General features: G+C 38.4%; 2 protein-coding genes across 4 annotated transcripts in view; one reads left to right on the top strand and one right to left on the bottom strand.

Moving 5' to 3' along the window:
- The window catches only part of LOC127463412 (pinopsin-like), a 70539-nt gene that overhangs the window by 45513 nt on the left and 2820 nt on the right, over positions 1-22206 (top strand). The window contains exon 3 of the mRNA XM_051772787.1: positions 2524-2757. Coding sequence (XP_051628747.1) covers positions 2524-2757 — 234 coding nt within the window. The remainder of the gene's footprint in view (positions 1-2523; positions 2758-22206) is intronic.
- Positions 16644-22206, bottom strand: part of ST6GAL2 (ST6 beta-galactoside alpha-2,6-sialyltransferase 2) — a 174263-nt gene continuing 168700 nt past the window's right edge. For all 3 annotated transcript variants that reach the window (XM_051772755.1, XM_051772756.1, XM_051772757.1), the window contains one exon: positions 16644-21756. In XM_051772755.1, coding sequence (XP_051628715.1) covers positions 21491-21756 — 266 coding nt within the window. In that variant the 3' untranslated portion in view covers positions 16644-21490. The remainder of the gene's footprint in view (positions 21757-22206) is intronic.

The following is a 22206-nucleotide window of genomic DNA, read 5'->3' as shown; positions in this document are numbered from 1 at the left end:
GTTTTCCAGCCATCCTACCTAAGTTCCATCTGATCCCAGTGGGCCAGTATTGCTTGTGCCATTTTTAAATCTGGTTTAGATCTCCTATGTATTTTAAAAGTATATATATACATATCCTATATTTTCACATTTAGATTGAGCTGTACAAGCTCAGCTATTCTAAAACATTATTTGAATCTATTTTTTCTCATCGCTATCTGATGCTCTTCTATGAGCTGGATATCCAGGGAGGCATTTCCATTTGACTACTGAAAATACAGTGTAGCAATTGTGTTAAAATGTCCAGTAGTTTTAAAATAAGAAATAGAATTATTTAATGTTAAAATGTCTACTGCTTTTTCACGTGCAGAAGTGTTATCTTTCTGTAGGCTACATGAACTTGAGCTGTATTTTGCTGGAGGTCTTCCAGCATCTATAAACAGAAAATTTTTAAAGATAACACCTTCTAAAGGTAGGCTACAAAGCTGCAAAGGCAATGCAGCCTTTCATCAAAAGTGTATGGATAAATATAGTACATGATTTCAAAACTTCCCCTCCTAAGGAAACAATCTAAAGATGTGAAAACAGAAGGATATGTGCCAAAATCACACCATAGTCACTCCACTTTTAAACATCTTTCCTTCCTTTTTTATGATCTATATTTTATGTGTGCAGAGGGTAAACTCTTGCAAACTCCTCAAGACAGAGATATTATCTAAACACAGAGCAAAAATGTGTTGCCTGATGCTTCTGTGTATATTGAAGATCTTTAGCTGTGGATGCCATGGTTAACTGGGGCTTTGCATTCCTTGATTAATATTTAACTTGTAGCATAGCTGCAGCTCACATGGAATCCTGAATTCTTCAGTCAGAGAAATTTCCCATTAGTCATGAAAAATTTAGTTCAAATAAGCAATACAGGATTGGACCATTATCTATTATTAATCCTTTTCTCAAGCTAAAGTAATTATGAAATAAACAGGTTCCATTCTTAAAAAAAAAAATAGTCCCAAGTCTTTTCATAAAGGATGGATTTTATTTTGCAATTGCCATTTTGCAGAAAACCATTACAAAATTAGACAGGAAAAATACTTCTTTTTTTGGGGCAGACTGGGTTTATGTTTGTTTTATTTACTTTTAACAGGAACATTTCCACTGAAACTCTGGATAGAACCAACCATTCTAGAAGCCTAGAGTCATAGTTAACTAAAGAGTGTCACCATGTTATTTTGCCTTCATATGTACTTTGCACAGTAACTATATGTGTTTTTAACTCACAGTCTGATACATAACACATACATTATGCAAAAATACCTATACTACTAAGAGGTAGGTAAAGCTCTGACTATTTCCACTGCATTAGCATGTGCATGTTATGTGTCAGGCAACAGATGACATTTGACTGGGGTGGTTGGTTCCACCTTTAACTGTGTTCTATTCATTTACAGAATTGTGCACATCAGTGTTCTTCTTCATCAGCCTAAACCTATTCATTTAAACCTTTGTTTTTATTTTTTTTAGGTAAGGTGAGGTAAGGTTTGTGTGCATTCCATTAGAGGAAGCTGTCTTTTTGCTTATTTATGTTTGTAGTTTTACATGGATTTAGTTCCCTTGGGGCATTGTTTACTCTCAAGTACTGCATTCCAGAGGCAAAGAGACCTTAAAGTGGACATAAATTATACTTGGCTGAGTACAAGACTCAGTCAATATAATTTAAACTTTTGAATAGTGCCTGAAATTCTGCTGGTACATCTGGATTTGCTAAACACACGCTGGGGGAAAGTTGAGGAATCAACCATAACCTCACGAGACCAAGTGTGCTGAGTCTCCATCTAGAGTCAGTGGACAGAGGCTGACTCCAAGATGAACCTCCCTGCAGATTTTGCTTTTTTCTTTGTTGGCTGCAAAGATGCTTAGGGAGAACCAGCTTTGCTATTCTGGAGTTAATATTCCCGAATGTTTCCTAAGAACTTTTTAATAATCCCTATAAAATAAGGCTAAGTACCCAAACGTTATCTATTCCCCACCCAATCTTATGCTGACTTCCATGTCCTTTCGATCAAACTTAATGTCCATCTCACAGAGCTACCACATGGGAAGCTTGCTTTTAAATAATGCTTGTGTGTAGTACTGAATGTGCATTCTGTGTAGGGAATGAAGCTTGTTCCTCACTGTTACCACCAGTGTGCTCAGCCATACAAACACACTGGAAGAGTGTTCCATAGCTGTCTGCAGAAAAATGTATTCACACCAAAGCTTAAAAATAAAAATTGGCTGTTATTTTAGCGTTTGCTCCAACCTCCACTGGGATTCTGGTTTTTACTGGTATGCAGTGTGGTCTCTGCAGGTCTTCCCCTAGTGCCTGATGGAGATGAGGGAAGTCTTCCCACTGCATTCGATCACTTTCAGGTTTGTGTTTGTTCTGCTTCTGGAACAACAGTGTTGATTGTCATTGCTGATCCAAGACCAATAGTCCCAGGTTGTTGATGCAGTCAATCCAACAGCTCAGCTTCTTAAATTCTATCTTTTTTCATCTTCCCCTAGGTTGGAAAAATCCACAAGAATGCTGCCCGCAAAAGAGAATACCACGTACTGTTCATGGTGATCACTACAGTTATTTGTTATCTTGTGTGCTGGATTCCCTATGGAGTTATAGCATTACTTGCAACATTTGGTAAGCCAGGTGTTGTGACTCCAGTTACAAGCATCATACCTTCCATCCTAGCAAAAAGCAGCACTGTTTGCAATCCCATTATCTACATACTTATGAATAAGCAGGTAAGACATATATTTCTTCTAAATTGTATTTTCTTCAGGGTCTATCAGGCATTCTTGACCGTTGTGACTACCAGTCCTAGAGATGTGTCTTTACAAGAAAGACATTCAAAGCTTGTCCAAGCAATACTACTGGAGTCTTGGGGTGGAAGTGTTTGCAAATAACAACATATTGCTAGATAGGAAGAACAGAAAAATGCTTGCTTATTGAACTTGCTTGTGTTCTTTTGAAGGCACAAGGGGTATTAATTTGTGTGCTTCAGTGTTAGTTGCCAAAGGTATTTACAAGAAGAATACTCAAACATTTGGTGCAGTTGAGAAGTGAGAGAAAAGATAGACAAGAAGATGATGGGATTTCATGAACTTGAAAAAAAATAAAGGAAGACGCCATTTGCAAATACCATTTTCATGATAGATCCCCTTGAAAACAAATGTTCATTGCAGTTTCTGTTTTTGTGGACTTCTGCATTCTTACTGTTAAATTCCCAGTTCAGTTACATGCCAAAATAGATAATGAATTTTGTCTCATGAGGACCAAGGCAAATTCTAAAATGCCTAGATCCAGTTCAGGTCCTTCATTTCTGTAAATGTCATTTTCAGTACTCAAAATGAGCTTCTTAATGCTTCTGTGTTGATAATTCTGACTCTAAAGTTTGATAATGGCAGTCCTGGAAGTTTTAAAAGTGTTTTGCAGTAGGAAATCTGAAAAATATGTATAGTTTATGAAAACACCTTTTTTAAAATTAAAATACATGTTAGAGGTTGTTCTCAGTTTTCTTTTGTCATTATATCCATTACACTATTACAAAGCAAAGAAATACCCTTTATCTTTTCTTGCCCAGTGTATGCTGGAGCTTAACTTAATATTTATCAACATTATATTATGGAGTTGAGGCAAGGGAGAAGTTGAATATAACGGCCAAATATATTCCAGTTTTGCCACAGCCTGAGATCATTCTTGGTGTGCTTCCTCTAACCCAAAGTTCTTAAACAACAAAAGAATCTATGCCTGGAGTTTGAGGGAAAGATCACAAGCAAGCTGTGAAACCTCCCTGAAGTCAGAAGGAAAAAGTACTATTGCCTTCCCCAAGACCAGGACTTCATTTTCAAAGTCTGGTCTGAGCTGATGTTGAAACAGATAGAGCATTCCATTTGAAAAATACTAATGCAGAAGCAAACCAGTAACTTTTTCTCCTTCACCTTATCTTTTATAATTTTTATGGAAACTTCTCAACAGCATCTGTCTTGCTTCTTTATTCTCTGAGCACTTTGAGAACCTTGACTTCCAGGAGATCATCTGATTGCACTGTGATCACTGGAGCAGGCTATAACATTGATCACAGGTACATTTTGGCATTGTCTTTACACATGGAGATGTGACAATCCTGTCTTGAGGAGGGGAGCTTGATCAGAGTTGGGATAAATACTTTTCACTAATAAAACCAAAATGATAGCTAATGTCCAGCATTAACCTGCAGCTCTCCTCTGCTTTGCCACTGTGTATTAGCAGTAAAAATAATTGGTTTGAACTGACACTGAGAAATGTGCTTCACTCAGAAAGGGTGAAACATCCCTTCATCTGTTCCTTTCAGAACAGGAACAATAGTAACACCCTCATCCAATGTGTCAGTGGTGCTTTTGGCACCTCAGCTACTCTGTAGTTGTTCTCACTCCTTTTTTTTTGTAAATTTAACACCTCAGCAAAAGAAGTTGTTAATCTTCCCAGTTCTCAGCTTTCCTGGTCTTCATACTTAGCTGAGAATTGTCACAGGAAACTGGTGTCTCCCAGCACAGAAATTATCTGGTCTGCATTTTTCCCAGCCCTCTCTTTGCAGATGTGAGATACCCACAGTAGGCTATTTAGTCCTGCATCTTATAAATATACTGAGAGCATTTGGCATAATTTTTAGCTCTCTATGCGTAAGCTAACTTTTCTGCTCTGGGACATGCCCTCAAGACTGCAAATGACATTGTTTGACTGCATCTGTAGTGTTAGCTTCCAGCTATTATAAATCTGTGAGGAGTATTGTGGAACTATCAGCCTCTGAGTCAGCCTCAAAACTCATCCTGCAGAGCACATAGTTAAATTAATTCTCAAGAAGTCCCTGAGTCTCTTGCATGGTCCTGGAACTCCAGATAAAAAGTTTTGTCTTTGCCATTGCCTACTGCAATGACCTGAGGTGATAAATTGCTTAGGAAAATTATAAATTTCTTTCCAGCTACAGGAACTCCCTCAGGTGGGGTGGCATGAGGTGTCCTTCTTCATCTGCTGTTCTCCAGAAGGACAGAGATGCACTGTTTAAGCTGAAAACCACTGGTCAGATTACAAGTCACAATCTTTGCTGATGTAAAATAGACTTGCTTCACTGCTGCTCATGAGCTTTTCACTAATTACTTTCTTATTTTTAGTAGTGCACCTAAGTTTCCCTGGACTACTGAAACTCAGGCTAGCACATCTAGCACTCTTTTGCATATTACAATTGGGAAGAAGTCCACCCAAACCATGTGATCAGCAATGTGCTATTTCTGGTGTCAGAAAGTGCCTCTGAGCAAAAGTAAGGAGGGAGAGTGTGAAGGAAGGGATGTATTAGATGTGAGTATAAGTCCATAATTAGTGATTTGATTCCTAGTCTCTGTCTTCTTGCATTAAAATCATTGCAGTTTTATAAATAGAAGGTGACCCTGTCATTTTCCCCAAGGATTTGGAGAAGTGATGCCGAAAAGAATATACACACTCACATGAAAGTCATTAATACTGTGCCCTTTCCAAATTTATCATGTATTGAGGGATGCTGGGTGAGGGAAAAATTATATAGAAAGAATGGCAAAACAAAGCCAAATACAAAGACTTAAATAATAATAGTGATGTATGTAAAGAGTGTTCCTCAGTGGGACCTGGGCCCAGCATCACACCCATCAGACACCTCCCAGGCACCTCCATGGTGGCTGTGATGGTCCCCAGGGAAGCTATACCACCACCACCTGCCTGTCAACTAATGAATGGCTTGCTACTTGGGGCAGCCCCCTCTTCCAGGGCCTTTGTGGAACTTCCCTGCCACCACATGAGGAACGAGGAGTCCTTCTTTCTTTAATGGTAATCTATTTGTTCTCTGTATATGCAGTTTTATACCAACCCTTTTCAGTCCTTCTTTATCTTACCTGATGCACTGAGCAGGGAGAAATGCACATGTGCTTTGGGAGAGATATATATGTGACAGTGATAAAAAAAATAAATAATGGTAACATTTATCCACTAGCTGTATAACAGCTATATTTTCAACCAATTTTCATGTGGTATTGTGTAGTTTTCAGTTTTTCCAACAAAATTAAAATTAACTTATTGTTAAAGCTGGAGGAATATGTAGGTAATTTAACATTGTATTTAATCCAGAAAGACAGTATACAATGCAGGGACAATTGTGCCAAACCTCATTTTATACATAAATTGGAACACACCTATTAAGTCCTAGAAAGAGACTCTGTTTGCTTCTAGAGGTTTTGCTTCTTTACCATAAGAATCATTATCCTGTTATAATTTTTCATTAAAATTCACACAGGTGTCAATACTCATAATCTGGGTGTTTTTTATCTCTTCACTGGTAGCTTGGCTGACTTTGGGTAATTAATAGTCCAAATAGAATGGCACACCCAAGCTCTTAAGTCAAAAATGGGTCAAGTCAAAATGATCTTTTACTGCAAAATACTCTACACTAAGTATGATACTGTAGTACATTTCAGAAATGTTTTGACTTTATTTCTCTGCCAACACGTAGCGTTATGACTTTTTAAAGTTGAGGGGCAAAGAGAAAAAAAGTCTCAAGGGCACCTTTGCTGCTATCATAAGGCATAATTATATTTCACACAATAAGTTCAAAATTACTTTAGGAATTTCTCTCTCAGCTCATGAGAAAAAGATCAATTCAGGTAAATGACTTGGGCATTTAACTAGGGTCCCAAGCAGCCCCAGCCAGCCTTCATGCTGCCCCAGGCTACATCCTTGGTAGAACCTGTCTGAGTATGTTGACATGAGCTTAGCCTTGTCCTGCCTGTCCTGTGGATGCTCGGGGCAGGGACTGGACTGGCTTCAACATCACAGAAGGTTTAGAACTTGCTTCTTCAAGACCCAGGGCACAAGTAGGAAGCAGGCAGCCAGACCACCTCTCATGCAAGCAAAATACTGAATAAAGTTGGAAACTAATACACGTGAATGAACACAAACACAGGATAAGCACATGTGTTTTAAATTATATAATGATTTACGATTTATGGCTAGGGAATGCACTAATGCAAATTGCATCCAGTTAAAAGATCCTACTTTCTGGAAGACATAGAAAGTGAAGGGCAGCAATATCTCTTTATATATAATTTCAAACAGCATCTAATATATTGATGTCACTTCCTGCATTCCTCTTTCCATAGCACCAAAGAAATGTGAGGATTCATGAAAGTGGGAAGAGACGTCCACATTAGACAAAGGAAATGAATGGGTCATTAAGAGATCATATCCATTCTAGTGCATTTTCCTTGAGATTAGCTTAGAAAAGAAGGACCATTGTCTCAACTGTTTCCTGACAACCTTGCAGGCAATTCTGGTCAATAGAAAGGGTAATAGTCATACTTATCCTAGAGGAGATAGGGAAATCAGTGTTAACCGCAGTGATTGAATGATATGAGGTTAACATTGCTGCCTGTTTGGGAGGTAGCAAGGAAATATCTGTAGATGAGATTTGACATCTAATATCACTGCCATCATACAAAAGGCAATAAAACAACAAACTGTTTAAGGATTCAAAGAATTTGTAGGGTTGCACATCTCAAATTTTCTCCAGTACAGGGAAAACAGCTTCAGTCAAATTGTTTGCACTTGCCTATAGTGATCAGCCTATAGTTGTGCTGGCAGTTTCAGAACATCATTTACAATCAGCTGTTTTTCATACACTTCCATCTGTAATATTATACCTGCAGGGTAGATTGATAGATAACAGAAGTTTCCAGTATCCAGAGCTTACTACAGAGCAAGGAATGTGGTATGTTCACGGCTAAATAAAAGATGTTCGGATTTTTGTAAGCAAGGCCCCTTGGTAGCCTGTTTGTCCTTGCAAGTAGACATCAGCAGAAACTCAACCAAAGTGGTATTTCTTTGCTGTCTTCACCTACACATCTATCTGCAAGGGAGAGTCTGGATGGTCAAGAGCTCAGTCAGTCCTAAGAGAAATGCAGGGAAAAAATGGATGAAGTATTAATGATTGGGCTGTTTCTCACTTGCCACTACTTTGGTGTGATCTAGAAGTTGTGTGAAAGTACTTGGCATTTGGGTTTTCTTTCCTGAATTAACTTCCAAGTTTGGTGTGGGCAGCTAAGGTCCTACCAAGGCATACGTGAACAACAGGCAGTCTGAACTTGAGCTACTCTTCAAAATGGCATTGCCAAGCCACACTGAACAGATGTCACGGGATCTTCTGTTGCAGTGACCTCAGCTGCAATGCCAGATCAGGGATCAGACTGAATTTTAGCCCATGCCTTGGTTTGGTTAAGGTCAAGCATTAATTTAGCCTCAGAATTCTAATACATTAGAATTGAATTGAGATATGTTTTTCTATAACATGTCCATGTTTTATAAGTAGGACTCCAGATTTGTACTTGCTACAATTTACCATTTCAAAGCTGAATGCAAGCATAGGTCCTCTGAAGAAAACAGAATGCAACATTCTCTAATACTATGCAACCTATTAGATAAAGAATTTAGTTGCTGTATGAGGACAATCAAATTCAACAGATGAAAAAGATTTGAAAAAGTAAGCATAACCCTGGAGGTGACAGAACCTCTAATTTTCCACTCCTGTTCAATAATTGAGTAATCTCTTGTCTTGTGGCAGTGGCATAATACTAAAATCTTAGCCAGAGCAGGATGTTTTTCTACATATTGTGGCAGTTAAGTTTACTTCTCAGAGTTTTACTGTGTGTACCGGGCATATCTTTGCAGTCATGTATCTAGCTAACAATTCAAGCAACAATCTTTTCAGATTAGATGGATGGAGAAAAAACAAAATGAGTTTTCCTAGACAGAGAATATTTTTCAGCCTTCATGTAACCTCCCCTAAACAAATACTTTTAATTGAGTTAATCCTCAGTATCCTTGCAAAGCAGATGATTATCATCATCCTAGTCTTACGGCAGGAGAAATTTGAGGATTAAAGGTTAGATTAGTGCTCAAACCCTCCTGGACTTGCTTGGCAATTCTAATTCAGATCTGTAGAACTTTATTTTATGATTTAATCCTGATGTCCTTCTACCTTCAGGGCAAAAAAGCTGCTGTATTCAAAGAAATAATGGTTGCCACAGTAGGGAAAATACAATATAAAACTGTACTGGGCCTCTAGTTCATTAGAATAATTCCCTTTTCGTTATAAACTGCATTATTTAGTGCAATTGAGAAATTTGGCTGTGTCCAAATGAACATACATTTGAGGTTCACTGTCTTTTGAAGTAGAAGCTGCTACAGAGCTTTGTTCCTCTGATGTTTAGTATAGTAACTGCTGTCAAACTAAATTTATTTGTAGACAGTTTATAAACCTTTATTTCTCAAAGAGTCCTTCTTCTTTGGTAGTTGTCTTTTCTTCATACTGGGACACCATAAACACTTCACTTTCTGTCCCCATATTGCTAGCATGAACTAGTTTAGTTTCATAATCTCATGCTCGAAACAACTATTCAAATTATAAGCCTTTTGGTAATCATGCTTGGGACTGTGTATTTCATCTGGGAAACCTTTTAGGCATTCACTGGATGTTAGTAGAGGACCAATAGTTCAATGTAGTAGGAGTTATTCTTGTTTTGAGTTCAAATTCTGAAGATAATAATAATAGAATTAAACACTGCAAACCAGACAGAAACAAGAAATATCAGCTCTACAGTAACTTCTTAAATCCTTTATCTAAATAAGAATCAGACTTTCAGAAATGGGTTTTATAGAAATATGCAGGGGTCCACTACAGTGGACAATACAGTACAGCTATTGTATACAGAGTACTTATTATGGATGGCCTTGCTTCAGATGTAATGTTCTAACCTTTTAGGGAAAATACTCAAGACCTTACAACTCATCTAAGGCTTTTGTAGTACTTCTGTGTTTGCTGGCTTTAGGCCAATAGGAATGCACTACAAGTAGGATCCAAAGGTTAACCAAAAACTTTCTACCTTCACCACCCTTTCTCATGGTGAGCATCAACTTCAAAATCAAGGAATTTCTATGTGAGTCAGAAAACAAGAACCAGACACTTTTGTGACTTGTTAGTCAATTTCCCAGTAAAGGATGTTCTTAGTGTAAAATGTGGCTCCTGCAATATTAGAACCTGTTAATTTTGCCAATTTTATTTTCAGCGGGGGAAAAAGAAAGACATTTCAGGCCACATCTCCATGCTTAAGCCTCTAAACCTTGGTTCCTTTCAAATGTATCTTCAGTGAGAAACACTGTCCTTCACCCAGGCAGATCAAGCTCTCTTACCAGACTTCATCCCTCATGCACCAGTACAGAAACAGCAGTGGCTCAGAAAGGGGGAGGACAGGCAGCAAAATGTAGCCCAGCCCAGAGATCTAGGGGAACGGTCAGATGCATAGGGGAACAGTAAAAATGAAGCTGAACTATACTTCCTTGAAGTCATCTACTTGTAATGGGATATTTTGACAGTCCGGTGTTTTGTTTGGAATTTTTTGATAATTTGTTTTGGTTTTGTCTAATATAAAGTAGAAGAATTAAAAATTCTGTCAGAGCAGAAATTCTGATTTCTCAACCTAGTGGGTTCTACTGTTGCGTTACTTACACATGAAGCCAAACAACTGCTACCAAAACACAGCCACAAATCAAACTGCTCTCAGTAATTTCTAATTCTGTCTTGGATAAAATCAATACCTAATAGGCTGCAAACCAAGATAAAGGTAAAAAGCAAGAAAGACTCAGTTCCCATCCCTTATATCCACCACTTACCACACTGCATCTCTAATTGGCTGGAAAAGTGTGAGCTGTATAACAAGAGCCCTCACCCACCAGCAGGATGCTTATCTGGTAATTAAAAGGTTGTTCCACCATTCCTGTATCAGAAAACTTCCTGTATAGAATACATAGAAATTGATGGAAATATCATTTTGGACAACAAAAGCTGTAGCAACAAGGCGAGTGGTATGGGAATGTGGGGGAAGAGAGGACTTGTAAGAACATATGTTTTAGCCAGACGCATAATTAAATAATGCCAAGGAAGGCTCAGTTAGTAAAATAGCCAAGAGCCGCTCAAGTTTTGGGGGGTGTGTGACTGTTGGCAGAATGTATGAGTGACAAACCCTCAAGCAAAAAGAGTAATTCACAAGGGAACACAGCCAGTGGTATTCTACTACAAAAATAACCTTTTGGAAATATGGCTTTGGATTTCCTTGTGCAGTGTCCTGGGTCTCAGCCTTCATGAAACTCTGTGAGGAACATCTGGAAGATCTGTTTTCCCTAAACATGCATTATCTGCATAGCTAAGGATAGGCAGCTCATAACCTACCACAAAAAAAACCAACCAACCAAAAAGACCACTAAGATCACATTTCTATTTATTAATGTACTACATTCATAGCAGGATTGGGGCATAAACCCATCGTAGTCAGCTGGAGCCTTTCTTTTAATCCTTGTGAGTTGATCTAGAGTTCATGAGTCAAGAACTGCCAATACAGCAAGAAACTCCAAATACAGCATACTGACTATGACTAAATAAACACATGCTTTTCAGGTGTCAAAATACTTCTTGTTTCTTACGTTTTGAACTTTTAGCAAAATGGGAGTTCTTTCAAAATTATCTGGAATCACTCATCCCGTATTACAGTAATAATAGAGCTGTCATTTCTCCTCATGAAATAAAATGTTACTGTAGGGACTGGTAAAATTGCTCCTGCCTCTGTTAGTGAGGATCCATCAATCACACTGCAAAGCCCGAAACAATTCTAACTTAAGAAATTGGGAATAGGAAACAAAGGCAGGATCCATTTCCTATTCACTCAGATTCTTTGCCTGTTCTTATTCCTCATGTTGCTTTACGAAACTCTTCTGAAGTTTCTTTTAGGTAGGAGCAATTAACTTCAGGTATACTACTTCTTCTGTATACTGTATGGGATTTAGTAGCTCTGTTCAAGGCCAGAGAAAAGTATGTGTGAGATAAATATGACAGCTGGTCTATTTTTCCTGCAATGACAAACCCAGTTAAAAGCAACAGTGCTGTCTTAAACCAATGTGCATTGAAGATGCAGTAGCATTGTTAGTATTTGCTTTCATGTGCATAACCAATCCCTTTGAAGCTGAGCAGCCATGCCGTTCACAATAAAGTATGGGCAAAGAAAAGTTTCTCTCCATTTCCTCTAACAAAATAACAATCCTCACTTTATAATCCCTTCAGCTTTCATCTCTCACTTTGTGAACTTTATATGAGAGAACATGTTTCATGAGGACTTAGAAAGAGTACTTTAAAAGAATTATCTGATAGTATGCTATAACTGTGAAAATAAGGTAATATTTCTCAGACATTGGTATATGCTCTGTTGTTTCTGCTTTCCTTGCTCTTCTACTATGGAGCAACTTTGCTAGTATTATTTTGGTAACAGCTGTTTTCTTCTCATCTCTACTTCTTGGGATGCTCATTAAAATACTTAATGGCCTGATAGCTACATTCAGCCCCATGCATTTGTAAAGTCTAAATTAGGTCCACCAGATAGTTTATAGTTTCATTTCTTTGGAAGAAAAGAAGCATTGGAAGTAATTGAAAAAAACCCTAAACCAACACTTCCAGAGAGGAGTATTGCTAGGGAAGAAAAGTAATGTTGCTTGATCCAGTTGGAAGTATCAGCAAACACTCCTGTCCCTTCTTCTGAAAAAGCAGACTCAGAAACAGGTCCAGAGCAGAACTTTCCCCACTTTTCTTTTCTGGTCCTCTGCCTGTACATCTGTTCTCCTCATGCTCAGGATATGGCATCTTATATGAACCTCCTGGCTCACATGCCTCATGGGCAGTAAGGCTGGGCCTAAGGGTAGACCTCTGGCATTTTTAGCTTCCACAAGATGCATATTGCATGTTTCTTGACATAACTTGCCAAAAATTTTTTATGCTGTCCTTGTCTTAATCCAAGCTAGATACTTTGGATCAGGAATGCCACCTAGTCTACAAAAGATCAGAAGTCCTGAACTCTGACTTCTTGAGGCATGTTCACGTTATGTTTCCTTGAACTGCTATCACTAAACTATGCTTAAAAGATAAAAAATGTCTTCTAGATTTGTAAAAAACAAAACAATCCAGAATAACCCAATCCTCTTCCATTATCAACACTCTGCTCATCCCAGCCCCAGGACCTCACCTGCACAGGGCACATACCTGCTACAATCTGCAGCAGCAGTGCAGGATGCAGCCAGTACACCATATCCATCAGTACTCCAGGACTGAAGGTGTAAAAAACCTACTATTTAGAAGGTGGACTAGCAAAATATTTTAATCAGGAAGCTCAGTTGCAGTCAGACAACTGTCTGGGAGCAAGGTAATTTACAGCAGCTGACACAGCCTGGAGTCAGCACTGGTAGCAATTTTCCCCTCTGGCTGCTTCCATAAAATCAAGGCAGCTGTGATGCCTATTGCCTGCCCTCCTGATCCCCTCGGGGTTTCTGGAGTCTTCTCACAAGCATATAAGGAGTTGTTGCTACAGTAATTATCCCTTATCTATCAGCATCCTGTAATCAAGAGGGTATTTGATATGTATTTGTCTATGTACAGACACAGGTCACCAAAAGAAATCGGTTTTCTTATTTCAGTTATCATACAGATGACTATAGGCACATAGAGGAGGTTGTTCACTTTAATTTATGAGGTTCATATGTTCACAAAGAAGCTGAGCCCAAGCAGAAGTGTTCTTAACTTTACCATAGTTCTTCACTGGAAGATCACATCCCAGCAACTAAACCTGACAGCAGCAATATGAGCACCAACAGATGAGGTGGGCTTCTCTCCAAATGCACAGGAAAAAAATAAGAAAACAAAATGCCAAAACCAAGTAAGCGACTATTAGGAAAAACCAGCATTTCTACCCATCTGTTATGGTACATGCCCATCTTCTAGCTGTTTCTTTCTATTTCCTTGGTGTCTTTCGTAATACCTTGTCTCTCCCCCTTCTTTCCAATGGACCTCGTTCTTTACTTTTTTAATTTTTAAGGATCCAGCAATCACACCAGCAATGATTCCTTCTGTGATTTGTCATAACCTACTATGCCAGTTTTCTGATGTCTAATCTGCCTCCAGTTTAAAAAACCATATTGTATTACTGCATTATAGTTGGTTCCCTGTCAGTTTAATATATTCAGTTAATATTTCCATCAAACTTAGTAAGTATTTACTTAGCATATTTTTAGAAAAAAAGAAATAACAGAGCATGCACTTCTAAGTTGCCTTGGTTATCAAGGCATGAAGATCAGGGGTCAGACTATACTAAACTTTCACAAAAATGCTGTAGTTTCTTTGAAGTGTGCTCTCCAGAGTAACTCACTGGTGTAAGAAAGTAGAATCTAAATGTTAAAAACAAGGAAGGATAACTATATGAAGTAAATTTTGAGGTGCAGCAGATAAAACCATGCTATTCTGATGAAACAATCAAATTATATACTTGCCAACCCAGAAAGATCAAGACACCAGGAGAGCTAGAAGTCCAGCCAAACCACAAGTGTTAGTGCACTGCTGATGCTGATTGATGTAGTTCCACAGTAAGACACTGCTTAATGACTGCTGCAGGTGCAGTTATCTGCAGAAGATGGTGGATGTGATTTCAGTTAAAAACTAGCTCCCTCCTTGTCTAGCTGTTCTTATCATAGAATCACAGAATGGTTTGGGTTGGAAGGCACCTTTAAAGGTCATCTAGTCCAACTCCCCTGCAATGAGCAGGGCCATCTTCAACTCGATCAAGTTGCTCACAGTCCCATCCAATCTGACCTTGAATGTTTCCAGGGATGGGGCATCTAACATCTCTCTGGGCAACCCGTTCCAGTGTTCCACCACTCATTGTAAAAAATTTCTTCCTTATATCTAGTCAAAATCTACCCTCTTTTAGATGAAAACCATTACTCCTTGTCCTGCTGCTACAGGCCCTACTAAAAAGCCTGTCCCATCTTTCTTGTAAGGCCACTTTAAATACTGAAAGGCCACAATAAGGCCTCCCCAGAGCCTTCTCTTTTCCAGGCTGAACAACTGTAACTCTCTCAGCCCTTTCTCAGAGGTGCTCAAGCCCTTTGACCACTTCATGGTCCTCCTCTGGATTTGCTCCAACAGGCCCACATCCTAATTACATCCTTATGTTAGAGGTCCCAGATCTGGATGCATTACTTCCAAGTGGGGTTTCACCAGAGCACAGTAGAGGGGGAGAATCACAGGTTCATGCTGCAGTCAAGACAGTAAGTCGAATTAATCATCCTGAGACATGTCTTTCAGCTGGATCACAACAGGCAAGCTAATAATGCAGATAAACAGACCAAAATACCAGTATTAAGTTTGACCTGTCAGTAGAATTATGCCCCTAAGAACTGCTCAAGTGAAACACAGCTGGTTTCTATGCATAAAATGATAAAAGATCCCTCCATCAAAGGCATGTTGTTCAGACCAAGGCAGCTCAATTTCAGGAATAAACCTGAAAGTGAGTTGCCTCCAAGGCTCCCTATCAGAAAGGTAGTGTCACATCTCCTATAGCTGTCACTGCTAAAGAATAGTGAGTACAGCAAGATGTTCCCTGTACCCCACACAATATAGTTCAAGGATGTCAACCTCCTACTGAAGTACAGGTTTGAATGGAGTGAGACAAGAATGTCCTCTCTTGTTATAGACAGTGAAGTTGACTGAGCATTTTAATAGATGGAACACAGTGATGATGTTTTGTTGTTGTTTTTTAAATGAAAAAAAACCAGTAAAACCAAAGTTGATGGATTTGAAAAGCATCAATCAGTTGCTCTGTTCATGCATCCCAGCATTCCGTTTATCCCCTAGTGTAGCTCATTGTTCTGAGTTTTCTGAGAGGTGTTACTTGCATATTATGACATACAGTAATTATCCCCTCAACACTGCCTGCCAGGACATGGTGTAATACATAGGATGAGCTGCACGATTACTGGCTGCCAGGAGCATACACAATGGCAATCCAACTTTTATCATTTCACTAATGTGTAACTAGCTTTATTGTCAGCATGGACTCAAGGTGACTCCCTGGGATGAAAACACTGACTAGCACCTCCATTGGCCCAGCTCTGGCCACTGCATAGTTGAAAGACTACCAAAAGTAGCAGAATGCCTCACATTTAACATATGTAAGCAGACTTGTAGTGGTTGAATTATATGGTATCATCCCAGACTGAATGACAAGTTACATTTTCCCTTTGTTAAGTTGGTTTTCATTTTAATGAATAATTTATTAATAAGTCTGTTCTTTTCTCTTATGAGAATGGATTCCTTGAATGGGTGGCACAGCCATTTAGCTGAAGTTTACCAGCATTTCAAGTATAGCATCAAATCATTGGAGCGTGACCTCCTTAAATAGGTCTTGACTACCATAAGAAATCTACTGCCAAATATAGAGCAGTAGGGTGAATATATTCTCCCAGGGAATCCTAGTGCACCTGCTCAGGTACATATGTTCATTTTAGAATAAAGCTGGCTTTACAATATTCGCCACTTTTCTGTAGTTTACTGATAGCTACTTGTCAGCCTCGCTGTCCATTTCCATTTGAGATTTCACTGAAATTGTGGGCAGAACTGACAGGCACCTTCCCTCTTTTGTTCCACGAGCAGTTCAGTGTCATTCCTTTAAGGCAATATGGAAACACCAGCACTCGTAAACAAATGAAAACAAATATTTTATTTACAGGAAAAAATCTGTACACTGTGCATACATAAAAATATACAAAATCATAATAGAAAATATAAAAAGTGTTAAAATGTATACAAACACTGCTTAAAAATGTGACTCCTGTAAAATCTTAAGCTTTGTTATTAGAGTACACATTCATTTAAAAAAATCATCATATAAAATAAGTCTCAAAGCTATTAAAAAAGTACACAGTCTATATTTGAATAGTTCAATGACTACATATTATAAGAGTGATGAGATGATATAAAGAAAAGTAAGGCTTTTACACACAACTCTTATTTCAAGAACAAAATTCTGAATCTGATCACTAAGCCAGAGAGAAGACATCTACAGTGTCAAAATTCATTCAATGATGCAGGTATGCCCAGACATGGGCTACATTAAATTTCAAACAATTAAATCAGGTATCTGCTTTGTGCTGGGAAAGATTCAGTTGCTTTCTAGTGACAGGCTTCTGAATTACCTACTTGAAAGAACAATTTCATTTATTCAATACAGATCAACTTTAGAGAGCATGAAGGGAAAAACAGTAGCCATTTATCTTTGCAGTCAATTCATTTAACATTCCTTTCATGGTACATTTGTGTCACTGTCCGAGTGGCATTTTCCATCCTTAAAAATTGCTGAAGAAAAAGGAAATTAAACCCCCCACTATGGATTGGTCTACACGTGTGTTTAAATTTCTGTTTAAGTAAATCAGTCTCTAAAATGACTGTATTCAGTCTGTACAAGAGTGTGAATGTAGACACTTGTCTTCATTTAAGAAAAAAAACTGTCTTGGTTTTCCTGACATTGGCAACTTATAGCAAAAAATTCAGAATTTGGATCTCTTCACCAAAGAAAGTGTCCTGACTAAAGACAAGCAATGCTTAACTTAAATTTGTACAGTAGTAATGTAGATTAGAGTGTTTATATCACCCTCCTTCCTCTCCAAAGGTACATTATTTCTTATATAATGTTAATGTCAGTGAATTTACCAGAGTTTCCATGGCATAAAACTGCACAGCAAGCTAAAAGAAGATGTAGTAGTTTAATCCAAGGAATGACTGACTGAACTGTGAGTTTATGCTGTAGTAACCTTTAGAACTGTAGAGAAATAGAACAATATAATGTTTTTTTCTAGCAAAAAGATTTTGGCCCAAAATGAAGCAAAAGATTTTTTTTTTCTTGAATAAACAGAAGAATACCTTGATTTAACCATCCAAAGGCTGAATGCATAAAATGATAGAGCACCACAAGTTAGAAAAGCTATAGAATTCACAGTGGGGAAAAAGGAGCATAATGAAATTCAGCATAAACTCAGCACATTTCCTTAAGCTGCTGCTGTGTTTCTGGTTTGTTTCAGCTAACTTCAGCTGTTGTCCAGAGCACCAGGGCACAGCAATGAGGCTCCACAGTGTTTGAAGGCAACTTGTTCCTACTTGTCAGTAAAACTCCATACATTTAAAACCTGCAACAGGTTGAAGGGAGCTGAGGGGTCCAATAGCAGAGGCAATTGCTTGGCTGATGATGCACCTCACAAGCTGGGTTTGTGCAAACCTCTCTTGTTTACAGTGCTGTTCTACTCTGTTAGTGTGTGACAACCACGCTGGAGAGCTACAAAGCCATGCCTGTATATTTTCCCCAAAAAGCCCCATGATCTTGGTGAGAAAATGCACTTCCTCTAACATTCCTGCATTTATTATATAGATATAAAAGCAGCACTCTTCTATTATTTTTAAAAGATACACAGTTCACGCTCATTGTTTTAAATTTACTGAACACAATTCTTTGTAAAGATCTCTCTTCCCTCACAAGGGATGGGAACATGCCCATTAATGCAGAAATACTTGGTGGGCTCTTATAAAAGCAGCAATGCCACTGTGACAGAGCCTAAGCAGTGGTGGGGGGAGCACCTCCACAGGTCCTTTATGTTTCCCCTTTATTTCTGCCCCTTCTCCCCTTGCAGCAAGTGGAGGTGAGTGGAGGTGAGCCCTCAGTTAGCAGTTCAAACACAGATTTTTTTGCAGGCATTACAATTTCTCTGGGATATAGTCTTTCAAACACTATGTAAAAAATGCTGATATCCTCTTCTTTTTGTCAGAAAACTCTCTCTACTGTCTTAACAACAATAACTTGTGAACTTGCACTTGTGCCAAAAACCAGAGGACAAGAAAAGGTAGGAGACAAAATGCTCTTTAAGCAACTACAAGGTGTTTGACCAGGTAGACCAGTGAAACATCACAGTGGAAACCAGTGCTGGGAAGCCCCACCAGGGATGCTTATTTTTTAAAGATGGCACCCCAAGTTGGTCTTCCTCCTCTGTGAGCAAGCATTTGCAGCACAGCTCTGCGGCATCTTCTGAGGTGATGGTGCTGCAGCACCCACATTTGCACTTGTGGAAGGAGGACTGACTGCCATACAATAAGGATATGGCAAAGAAAAGATTTTGGCTGTGAGGGCTTGAATGTGCAGTCCAGTAAATTAAAAATATATAGTTCATCTTGTAACATCTCATACCTGGTTCTGCATTGGTATATAAATGTAATAAGTAGGTATGCTTAGCACTTGTTAGATGAAACTTTATAATTTTCCTTGTTCTGTACAACAGCTATGTTGATTATTCTGACAAATTTTTGAGGGAGTAATACTACATAATCCTGCTGTGAGTAGTTGAGCAATGCAGTTAGTATTTTTCTTTGCGAAAATCAAAGTTAAAAGTTAGTGGTTGCAGGCCAAAGTGATATTCATTTTTTTCCTTTGGAACTTGAGAACTTCCTGCTTATTGAAAAGTAGCATATTCACTAGTCTTAGAAAGCTAATCAACTCCCTTCTTTTACAAACATGTCATAGCTAACAGTGTACAGCAGAGAGAGAGACCTGTTTGATTGCACTGTTCAGACTTTGAATGTTTTGCAAACAGGGTACCAAACATATGGAAAAATAGATTAGTTCTATGTAGGTTATCTATTCCCCACACATTAAGTAACAATGTTATTAACTTTAAGAATAAAAGTTGCCACCATATATAACATTAAAAAGAAATTGGTATGTAATATATCCAGAGTCTAAGGCTAATATAAGTAAAATCTATTCATTTTGACATGTACCAAAATGACTTATGGACATAACAATCCATACAGCACAGAAGTACAGTTATTAGATCATCTGGACATAATTTTTGTCAGCAAGAATCTTAAGATCATCATAAAGCCCCAAAAGAAGGTTAAGTCCTATGTAAAACACACATTCTTTGTTTTAAAAGAAGGAAAATAATGCTTCCCAAAGAGCAGACTGAGAGAAAAAGGATTTTGTGATTATACTTACATTACAATTGAAGATGAAATAGTCATTAATGTTGTTTGCATTCTTTTGCCTTTCTGGCAAAAGTCTTTTTGTTTAAGTCAAAACACAAAAAATACTTTCCACCACAACCACTCAGCTATTCTTTTCAATGTTTCTTTGAGCTGTCTGCTTTTTTACTGAATGGATATGAGTAGGATATAGCTGTGCTTTTGTGTACACACGTTCCTGCTAAACTTACTCTAAAAGAAAGAGTACAGATGCGTGGGAAAAAAACAAAACAAAAAACTGAAAAAAACCCAAAACCAACATTTACATGCTGCTACTTAGAAAATCTGAAACAGAAGTCTCGGAAAATAAGGAAAATAATGTTTTAAATATATTAGCAATCGAGCATATTTTTAGAAATGCCTTAGAGAATATTCTCATTGTGTGTTTTGAGTGAAAATATCAAACTATCTCCATATGCAATCTGTAGTCAGGCTTTTTTGAGGCATTACAGCTTCTCTGGGGTATAGTCTTTCAAACATTAAGTGAAAAATACTGATATTGTCTTCTTTGTGTCAGAATGCAATAAATTGTGATTAAGTGACTTTGATTCAGATACCAGTGAAATACTTAACAAATAATGTCTGTATTCCTGTATACTATCTTTGTTGCAGAAAGGTGACCCCCTCTATGCTTGCTTTCAGTGTGATGTGTGAGGGCTGCACAGCCTCCCTTGGCTTTCTCTGGATATTCTGTATTGTGCAGACTGGGGGAAGGCAGCATGCCCATCTCACACCTTCCTGATAATCCTTTAGTTTCTCTTCCTAAATGGGTTACAAATACGTTTGTTTTTATCTAAAGAAATGAGACATTTCTCTCTTCCCTCTGCAGACAGTGTGAGCATGGGAGTCTGGCATGAGAAGTACATCCAGTAGTTCAATGGGTTTGGCTGTGTGTACAGCCACCTCTGACTGCACTGACTTCACAGTGACTGTAAGGCCCCTGTACAGCTGGAGGCCTGTAACTGAGCCTGCATATGAGCAGGCATTAAAGTCTACTCCAGTTAATGACTGCACAGCTTGGAGTAGCAATTACTTCATTCTGGGAGAGTCTGAAAATCTTACAAAGCCATGGGAAACACTGCATTGTTCAACTGGCCGTTCTGTACATACATGAACAATAGAGGCTGTTTCACAATGTCAGGTTTGACAGTTAAATAAGTTCATTAAAAAAAATTACAGTCTAGCATATGTGGCATAAGAGACCACCGACAAATTCTGACACTCACACCAACAACGATACATTATATTTCTGCCTAAGTATGTCTTTTGCACCTTCATGAGCTAAGCCTTTGCTTTTTTTCCTGTAACTATTTGCAAAGCAGTAATAAATACTCAGGCTCAGAAAAGAAGTATTTCTCATGCCTGCTACTTAATTACAATTTATAGACTCAAGACTAGATTGGTCTAAGATACGTTTTTTCAAGTATTCTCTTCTTGTTTATAGTACGACAGTAGTACCTTATTGCACATTGTTTCTGAAGGACTTACTTCTATAAGTGTGAGAAATTTCTTTTGGGGCACTTGACAGCTTTGAACCCTGGCAAAATGACTTTCCCCTTCCGATACAGATCATCCTGCAAACCTTTGTTCATCCTTTGCACCAAGAGCTTCTCATAGAGCAGTGGATGGTAGGCCCCTAAGGTACAAGCTGCATCGTAGTAGAGTTCGTGGTAGTGACATAGGTCGGTCTGCCGGACTGAAGGGATGTATTCGTACACGTGTACTTCATTACACATGGACATCATGATGAGGATACCTGGAGCAAGAAGTGAAAACAAAAGTGAACCCCAGGTTTCATTTTCCTTGCGGAATTTTTCCTGCAGTCATCCAATCTCCTTTTTCTTTCCCACTTTCCTTTGTTGTTGCACACCTTAAGTACTAACTCTGTAAAATCATTAAGAGAAGCAATAGTTCCTTTTATTAGAGCGGCTTTCACTTGTTCCTGATACATAAAGATTTTGATCCCTAAAGAAAGAGTGAAAAGCCTATATAGATTTGCATTTTACCATCAGCCTCCTGAGTGAGAAGACTGCTTTTTCCCACCTCCCCCCATTTACCTTATGTACTGTCCACAAAACATCCCCCACAAGAATCCTTGAAACATCTCCACCTTATTACAATGTTGGTCTTTCTTAGTCTGAACTTGAATCAATTTCACTTTTCCATCCACTTACTTCTCTCTAAGCAGGAACACATGGCCAAGAAG

The sequence above is a fragment of the Manacus candei genome, unplaced genomic scaffold (genome assembly GCF_025592945.1).
Source record: "Manacus candei isolate 608988 ecotype Guabito, Panama unplaced genomic scaffold, ASM2559294v1 h1tg000159l, whole genome shotgun sequence".
In the NCBI taxonomy this organism is placed as follows: domain Eukaryota; kingdom Metazoa; phylum Chordata; class Aves; order Passeriformes; family Pipridae; genus Manacus; species Manacus candei.
The sequence above is the reverse complement of the archived record's forward strand: the minus strand, read 5'-3'. Positions and strand labels throughout refer to the sequence as shown.